Source organism: Ammodytes marinus, assembly GCF_949987685.1.
Source record: "Ammodytes marinus genome assembly, chromosome: 23".
In the NCBI taxonomy this organism is placed as follows: Eukaryota; Metazoa; Chordata; class Actinopteri; order Uranoscopiformes; family Ammodytidae; genus Ammodytes; species Ammodytes marinus.
The window spans coordinates 13,572,921-13,582,471 of NC_137227.1; the positions used below are offsets into that span (position 1 = coordinate 13,572,921).

At 41.8% G+C, this 9,551-nt stretch overlaps 1 protein-coding gene across 1 annotated transcript; it reads left to right on the forward strand.

Moving 5' to 3' along the window:
* Positions 1–8,350: 8,350 nt before the first annotated feature.
* Positions 8,351–9,309, forward strand: gpha2 (glycoprotein hormone subunit alpha 2; the record flags this gene model as incomplete). Its single annotated transcript, XM_080052218.1, has 3 exons — positions 8,351–8,471; positions 8,918–9,102; positions 9,205–9,309. The coding sequence occupies 3 exons, from the start codon at positions 8,351–8,353 to the stop codon at positions 9,307–9,309; spliced, it is 411 nt and encodes a 136-aa protein (XP_079908344.1).
* Between the last annotated feature and the right edge of the window lie 242 nt (positions 9,310–9,551).

Genomic DNA, 9,551 nt, shown 5'->3' on the forward strand with positions numbered 1-9,551 from the left:
TTCAACCATTGAACACTTTAGTTTCCTCTCTTTCACATATATAAACACACACACAAACACACACACACACACACACACACACACACAAACACGCAGCATCTCTGTCTTTATTGTGGCCCTCGGCAAACATTAGCGCAGACAGGTAGGATAACAAGTGCGATTAAGGTTAATAATAGCATTACATCAGACGGAGAGTGTACTTGTCTCTGTGAACTTGTGTGTACGTGAGAGAGTGTGTGTTTCTGGCTTCAGTGTGATCCCAAAACCTGCCCCCGCCCTGCTCTGTTTCCCAATACCGGCCCGGCCGTCCTCTAATCAGATCCTGTGTTTTTTTCACACTTGTCCACTCTGACTACTTATTTTTCTTACCTCTTGCCCTCAAGCTTTGCTCTTTTTCCCCTCACATTTGTTTCAAGTGGAAAAAATGATTTGAACGAATTATGTCAGCCCATTGAGTTATTTGTTTCCTGAGAAGGAAGTGCCAATACAAGTCCACAAGCTTTAAAAGGGATTAAGGCTGAACAATGGAGATGGTCATTAAGCATTTGCTCTGATTGCACAAACGCTATTCAGGAGAAGTGTAGGTTCAATGTTCAAACACAACTTTTTATAAATGGATATCATTGACATTTCTAACCCATAAAGACATTTTGACACTTAGGCAGATGGAAGAATCTAGTTGACCGTTAGCTAAGCCCCAACACTCATAGTTACCGTTGCTACATTTGAAGTTTTCCATTCTAGCAAGACACGTGCATTTACCTCTCATAATCCACACCAACAACAGGTCCTTGACGTCAGACAGAAGTTGACAAACTCAGGCTTCTCATAGTTAGCAAGTGTCAATTATAAGGACGGAAATGATTACTGTGATTGGCATATTTTATTTGAAAAAAAACACTGACACTATAACTAAATAGTGTCAGGTAAAAAGTCAGCATCAGCTTATGCTCCCGAGATATACATGGCTTTGTATTGATATCCTTAGTGTTTTAGTAAAGTTTATATAGTGTAATACATTTCCATCTGGTTGTTCACCATAAATAAGAAATTATAAGTTACTTTTTGAGTTATTTGGATAAACAAATCAAAGGTCATGTTTATGTTTTGCAGAATTTTTTTTTTTTATGTTATTTTCTTTTACCTGAGAAAAAAAGCTTTAAAAATGAGAATCGCAAAATCCACCCCAAAGCCAACTCAGAGCATGACAGAGTAGTTAACCTTACTCTAAGCATGATGTAGTAGCACTCTGGACCTAGGTTACACTGTTTGCCACACAATTCAACTTTTCTTTTTGTAATGTAGCCTCACAATAGAAGGTAGTCAGCCTATCATATGCTAACCCTTTGCCTTGGAATGAAGTCTACCTCACTACTAGTGGGAGAGGATGAGGAGGAGGAAGACGAGCAGGAGGACGAAGAGGATGATGACGCTGGGACACCGTCTGAGCCAGGAGTTCTGAGTCGCCTGGCGAGGTTGGTATGACAACACAGTACACTTTCAGCATTCAGTAGCCCGGTTCAGAGCAGACACACCAACAGTACACAGTCCCTGCGTTCCAATTCTTGTGGTCAGATGCTTAAAAATACCCGGATGCTCTACTACATCCGATTGCGATTTTTAGTGTTGAAAGCCGCATTGCCATTTGACCTATTCTGACCCACAATCCAGTGTGCACCGGAAGTGACGCACATTGACGGAGCCTCAATATGAAAACAACCATAAGAAAGAGGCAAGATTAAGGCGCAATGGTACGATTTAATAAACAAGTAAAAGTATGTCTCAGTTGTATGCCTTCTGCATGCTAACTAACTTCTCTGTTGTATGTAGAATAGAAGGAATTAGTACGCAATTTGGTACGTTGCCGGTATCTCTCTAGCACGCTACAAGCAAAAGCTGAAGCAGCGAGATTCAGCCCTGTGGAGATGAAGATGCTGATGCCACGGTCTTATTTGTACATCTGATTGACTAATATACCCACGGGAGAAACAGGAGCTAATTGGTTCCGCACATGTGAAAGATTAAAGTTGTCCAAACATCAAAATGGAAACGGGGGAAATCCAGCTGCTGTGAGAACAGAAATTACAATCTCCACGTGAAATGTCTTGTTGTTGAGACAAGCTGCAGCGCCAGATGTCCTCAGGCAAACAAAAGTGTCTCCACGTTGACAGAGCACAATCCTACATATGTTATTCTTTGTTTGGTAATAATGATACACAGTAGCAGTCTTACAGAATAAGCCCATAGTTGCATTAGCCATGTGTGCTTATGTAAATGTCTCTCTCTGTTTGTGTGTTTGCAGCCATATATTCCCCTTCTCTTGGCAGTGAGCCAGAGAGCAATAAGAGCCGGACCACATGGACAGGAGGTTTTCTGCAGTGGGAACAAATAAGTGTTTTGGGTTTCTAAATGTAAGTTATTATATGTGTTTTGGATTTTTGGAAATAAATTGTAAAATAGAAATAAATAAACCAGTTTAATTTAATTCATTCAATCTTGCATCAGTGTGTACAGACTGTCTGCATTCGCACAGAAGCACATTTGGAGACTTTAGTCAGGTTATATGTTGTGTAGACAATCCCAACTCTTTACTAAGTATTTCCACCCGGGTGTGTGTGTGTGTGTGTGTGTGTGTGTGTGTGTGTGTGTGTGTGTGTGTGTGTGTGTGTGTGTGTGTGTGTGTGTGCGTATGTGTGTGTGTGTGTGTGTGTCTGCCTAGTCATCATAAGTGCACACCTTGAGCTTCATTGAATATCACCTTGTGGAAATTCCACTTACCTCCTGTCAATCTACATTACTTTTCTATCCATCTGTGTGTGTGTGTGTGTGTGTGTGTGTGTGTGTGTGTGTGTGTGTGTGTTTTTGTTTGCGGGTGTCCTTTGCATTTGCACATTTAGAGCTAATGTGCAGATAGCAAAGAATATAGCAAACCCAAAGAGAAATCTGGTTATTGATTAAAGGGACTTTGTGTGTGTGTGTGCGTCTGCTTGCACGTGTCCATGCTTTCATGCATGTGTTTATATTTGGGGGTAAATGGGTCAACTGGACTGAAACATCATCTTAGAAACAGGAAAACTTTGCCTAATCCTCTCCTTACATTGTCATAGAGCCCAAAATAACACACACATCATTTATCTTACACTCACATCTACTTACATACTTTGACCACACACACAATATCCTGTCAGACATAATGACCCGAACACGTATAGTTCTTAGAATAACAGACGTGCACACATCATGCACTGCTATATAGACACGTGCATACATCATATGATTTCACTCTCTCTCTCAAACACACACACACACACACCCAGAGATTAGAATAACAGGGCAGAAGTGGAAGCGGACACATTAATGATATTATAGTTATTCAAGACGCCACGGTTTCCACGGCAGCCAAGAGCGACGGGGCCACTGAGCGATACAAACATCAGTCACCCCGCTGAGTCACACTGGAGAAGTGTGTGTGTGTGTGTGTGTGTGTGTGTGGTGTGTGTGCAGGTGTGTGTGAGACTACAAGTCTCCGGTTTAACAAAGTTAATTCACATCTAACTCTCCTGATGAGGTGCTGTGTAGGCCACTTAGATTTACAGTCTCTCTACCTCTCTCTCTCTCTTTCTCTCTGTCTCTTTGTGGTTGGCATGGAATTAGAAGAAACACTCACTGTGGCCGTCTGTGCAGCTTACAGTCAACACACTAATAGTTTTTTGTGTGTGTGTGTAGGTGTAGGTGTGGGGGGGAGGGGGTTAGGTGATGGTGTCACACATTCCGTTTTCCAATGGAATAACTGGACTGGGAATGTTTGGGATAGAGGGGCCATAAGATGATAATTGTGTTTTCCTTAGGAGGTGTGTATGTGCGAGAGAGAGAACATGTGTGAGTGTGCAGCCCTGGAAGCACCTATCCTGAATCGGTAATGAAGCAAGCGCTACATCTTTTCGAAAGTGGTTAAAAGTAGAATGGCTTCGCTATTATGTTTAGTTTACCTAGTGTCAGAAAAAAGAAGTGTGTGTACAAAGAAATGCAGGTGTGAATGCACTTAATAAATGATTGCTTATTTCTCTCAAATGATTGTATATTTATTTCTGTGGTGCGGAAAGTTATACCATCACAAGACCAAAAACCACAATTCAGCCTATTAGTTCAGTTCAGTTACCTGCCTGTTTCTCATCAATCCTTCTCATTCCTGTAAAAAATAAATTGAAACAAGTAGTTGATTTATTTTGGAAACAGGCAGATATCCCCGCCTTGTTTTAAGAAAGTGAGGTTGTAGGACTTTAATATGGACGGAACTTACTAGCTGAGATTTTTGGAGTCAGCGATTCTGGAGAATCAAAAAAAAATGTTTGTCAAAATCCGTGAATACCTCCTGACGATCTGCTAATTCTCCGTACTGTGTGCGCGCTGAAAGAAGTTATTTCGACAACAAGTGTTCTCCAGAATAGCTGACTATTGAGTCCCACTGTTTCTTTTATGAATGACTTATTAAAGTGCTGGTTTGAGGGCTCAGCCTTTGTCATTTCTCTCGATAACGAGTTTCTGCCGTTTGTATTTCTGATAGATGTGGAGCTGCTGCTGTAGCTAAAAAACACAACAATGATACAGGGAGGATTATAACATCTGGGATCCAACCAAAGTACAGTTATCTTAAACTGATCGTGACTTTGAATCACACACTGGTTCACCTCCAGCTACTGATGGTAACAGTGATTCATACAGGGAGTCCCTTGACTTCTTGAATCAACTCTGGCAGATTAACAAGATCCGTCAAAGGCAAGAAATGATTCACAACACAGCCCAAACTCTCGACGTATGGAAAAACTCATTGAAGAAAATAACCCTCAGAGGAGCTGCTGGTGATTCTTGCTTTTCCCAGAAAGCAAGACATGAGTTCATTCACCCTGAAACCAGTTTTTCTCGAGGCTACGCACTGAAAGAGAAAAAAAAGAGACCGAAAACTTAAACTTAAAGGAAATATACACGAGTCATCCGTGGTCTGAAGTGAAATGTACAACAAATAATCTATGAAGAGAGTATGTTAAAAGAATGTCTTTGCCTGCTGGAGTTTGGAAAGGCTGGTTGCTACGCAGAAATGTTCTGTGAAAGACAAAGAAGGCAGAGAAGCAGAGCCAGACGTTTCCCACAAAATACCCATCAAGTGCCACACACACACACAGAGTTGACCCAAACCCACAACATCTTCTGACCCGACCCTGCCCTTCCTCCTCCGGCCACAAATGGGAAACCCAGGCAGACGTGTGTGTGTGTGTGTGTGTGTGTGTGTGTGTGTGTGTGTGTGTGTGTGTGTGTGAGGACTCCCATTCAGTGGACTTATTAGTTCACTTATTAGAGTGCCAACTGGAAGCTAAGGCCTGCAATATAAATTTTTTGTGTGATTTTGCATGCATGCATATGAGTATACTTTGAGTGAATGTGTGTGTGTGTGTGTGTGTGTGTGTGTGTGCGTGTGTGTGTGTGTGTGTGTGTGCGCACGTGTGCGTATGTGTGCATGCACATGCGTGAGGTAAAGCTGTGCGTGTGTTCTTATTATTGTGGCGGTGCCTTGATTGAAAAACGACGGAAAAAGTTTTCCTCTGTGTCACAGCAGCGGTCCCCCAAAAGGTTTAAAACAGAGGGCAAGGAGAGAGAAGGTGGAGGGACAGAGAGATGGTAGAACACTCCACAAGAAAGACGATTTTAGTATTTTCTTCTTGAGAATTCTTTTTGTGTGTAGCCTACAGGTAGAAAGAGTGGAAAAGGAAGAGAATCTGCAGAAAAGGGAAAAAAAAGATTCACACACTTAGATCTCTAATTGTGGGTGTGTCCAGAGCTATAAGTGTCTCCGTTGTTACCTGTGTTACTTATAGCCCTGAATGAGCCTCAGAAGAGACACACTCACACACACACCTGTCGGTCGACACACCTGCCCTGCACTCCAGAAGTTGTGCTCTCTGCTTCTCAGGTAAGACTCAGCTCTGCTTTTTAAACTCCTGGTATGAAATGTTGTGCATCAGTCTATTAGTTGGTGGAATATACCTTAAAATCCTGTGATCGTTCTGTGACATTTAGACATATGAATGATTGCTTTCTCATAGATTTTATGACTATTCAACAAGTTCACGGCTATTTACATTCTTTTAATTTTAACGTATGTTTTTGTATCAGTATTTTAGCTGTTAATGCTGAAAAACATTAACGAATTTGCCATTTACTTGAAATATGTACAAATTGGCCGCGTCTGGTCCTCATTGCTCAGCTGTATTTTACTTTTATGATATAACACACTTTTGTAAAACTAAGCATATAATGATATAGTGGACTGCATAGATTTATATAGACATATATATATTTTTAAATAGAAAATAGGCCACACTGGATACACTGGATGACAAGATATTATATGAGATAAAATGTGTCTTCTTGCATATTTCTAGAATATATTGTCATTAGGGTGTACAAGGGGTAGAGCATACCTTATACTACATGTTATGACCAGGGGTCAGATTGTGTATTTGAGTGCAAAAAAACAAAATACACGGATTGTGATTAAACTTAAAGAAAACTGTATTAATTTACACCCTATTGGCATTATTTAGTATAAGGTGTAAAATCTTAAGTAAAAATAAGAGAATAGAGAATAATTTGGGTCATTACATTAAACAAAAAACTACATATAAGGATTTTCAACTATCCCTTTCCAAATGTCTGTATAGTTCTTATTTTTGTTCAAGGAAAACAATTCAAAAAGTGGCATTCAAGCAAGGGTGTTTGCCTTTGGTGAGCTCACAATATAAATTATTAGCAGCACTGATTGATTTGATTTTCATACAAACGCTTAAAAATTCTGAACTTCTCAGGATTCATGTTCCTCAGTCTGTATTGGTGGTCTTGAACCCCTAATCGTCCCACTCTCACTTCCCAAATCAAGGCGTAGCATATTACAACCCATTTTTCTCAAAGACAAACCGAACCTTTAGGCGTGGAAACCCCACATGAGAGGAAAAAGCCGTGCATTTCCCCCTGCCATCAGCTGACACGGGGGTTAATAGCCTCACACACACACACACACACACACACAGTCCTAGTCCTCTAATTTGGACGCACCGGCAGCGTTAATGCAGTCCCCAGGGCCGTTCCACCATCACCACAGAGGCTATTCCCAGCGCTCCAGTCAGGACTGGAAAGAGCTGCCATTTTAGAGGGCAAGGGTCAGGATCCCCCAAATTCCCAGGAAAACATGACTTTATTGTTTACACACGTGTGTGTGTGTGTGTGTGTGTGTGTGTGTGTGTGTGTGTGTGTGTGTGTGTGTGTGTGTGTGTGTGTAAGGTGGGGGCATCCGTGGATACTCACTCAAGATCATATATGAATGCCTGAACATACAATATACAGTATGTAGCCTATGCATTCACACTTACGCAGGTTATAGTGGAAAACAAAGGCTCCTTTACCTTTCCTCTGTTTGAAAGACTTTTGTCTACATTCTCATGTATAGAATGTGATTATGACATGTGTGCAGCTACCTGTACATCGGTGTGAGCTGACATTGTGTAGGTACGTGTGTCAGCAGGTAGCTGTTCAATGAGGCAGATTAAAAAGATGAAGGCGGTATTGTTTTTATTCACATCAGCTCATCAACTGAGTGACACAGCACAGGCAGGCGTGCAGGATGGGGAAATCACCTTGGTAGGGTGATGGAGGGGGCTCTGGGCAACGCTTTGATTTACACAGGGATATAAGGGAAAGTTCAGCAGCAGAAGATCACCTCAGGTTGAGTAGAAACTCCTGCGTTTGAGAAGAAAATGAAATGAAGGTCTTTGAAGTGGCCCGGCTCACCGATTCCCAACATTTCAGACTTTGACGCTTTATTGCCAAGCAGTGATCTGTGAGGTGTTCCACCAAAAAAGGTGCTGCCCTTTTTTAAGATTGTTTCATTTAGTTTTTTTAAAGTCTAAAGAGGTCAAACTTATATTAATAGCAGTTCACAAGACGAGAGCAAATATATATGAAAAGCTCAAAAATGAAGTAGAAAGGCTGCATCACTTTCTTTCACACCTTGTTAATCATCTTGCGACAAGGGCTCCCAACTAGTTACCCAGATGGTTTAAGCCTACAATAAATCTTTTCGTATTGGAAGAAAAAAAAGTTTTCTCCCATTGAGCAACACATCATTAGCAATGTGTACTTTAATAGAATGTCATGACATTCTTGTACCCTAAACTCATTCATGTAAATATTTTCATTATGAACCTTTTAAAGCCAGCACAATGGCAAATGTTCTCTGGTCTTTAAAGTAACATCTAACATACGTTGGCGTTCTGTTTGAACCCTCCAGGCTGCCATCTAGATGTCGCTGTGCATCACCTCACATTTCTGCCTGCTGGTCTTACCAGTGATGACACTGCTGCTGTTCTTCTCTCCCATTGGTTGGAGTTACGAAGGCCTCACCCCGGGGTGTCACCTACACCGTAAGTAACATACACAGACAAACACATACAGGTTTAAATTGCATTCACAAAAACAGCCTGTTTTAAAGCTATAGTGCATAACTTATGTTGCCCCCCATGAGGAATTCTGAGTAATGACAACAACACTGTCAGGCATCTACTTGAGGTAATTAAGTGATTGTGCATTAATTGTATACCTCTCGCTGTACACCAAGGCTTTAACTTAGCAGTAAATTCAACAACTGAAACCTTTTTTCGGGAGCTTCTTGGGATTTTTCTGAGCTCCTGCGCCAGAGTCGGGGGTGACACCAGTTTGCAAACGCTGCCATACCTCAACATGCATTTATATTAAAAGGTTACGAACTATAGCTTTAAATGTGCATATTTTCATATGTGGTCTTGAGAAAAGAAGCAAAGTATGACAACACCTTTACCTATGTTGTTCTTCTCCCCCTCCTCATCTCCAGCTTTCAACGTGACCATCCGCAGTGACCGTCGCGGCACGTGTAAAGGCACCCACCTGGTCTACGCCTGCGTGGGCTACTGCGAGTCCAGCGCCTTCCCGTCCAGATACTCTGTGCTGGTGGCCTCCAACTTCACCCACAACATCACCTCCGCTTCACGCTGCTGCACCATCAGCAAGGAGGCTAAGGTGAGGGCAGGGGAGGTAGAACAGTGGACTACAGTTTCTAGTTTGAGTCATTGGTGAAGGTTTGTTCACTCTGTCCTGTGTTGGCATTCCCTCTTCTCTCAGGTCAAAGTTCGCCTGGACTGCCCTCGAGGTCGCCACCATGACGAGATGGAGATCCTGACGGCCAAGGCGTGTCGCTGCGACATGTGCCGCAAATCACGCTACTGACACATCAAGACAACAGTCAATGCTGCATATACCAAACGTACCCCCGGAATAAAGAATACAGTTCAGTCAGTTTAGTCAGTACAAGCGGTACAAACTTTCGGTGAAAACAATACAATAGTTTCAGCAGCAATAACTATCCATTTTCTATTTATGTCCACTTGGGTTTGAATGTTTGGAAAGAAATCCACTTTAACTTATTTAACTGAAGCCTTCCACTGCCTATAGTTACCGTCAAAAGCCCC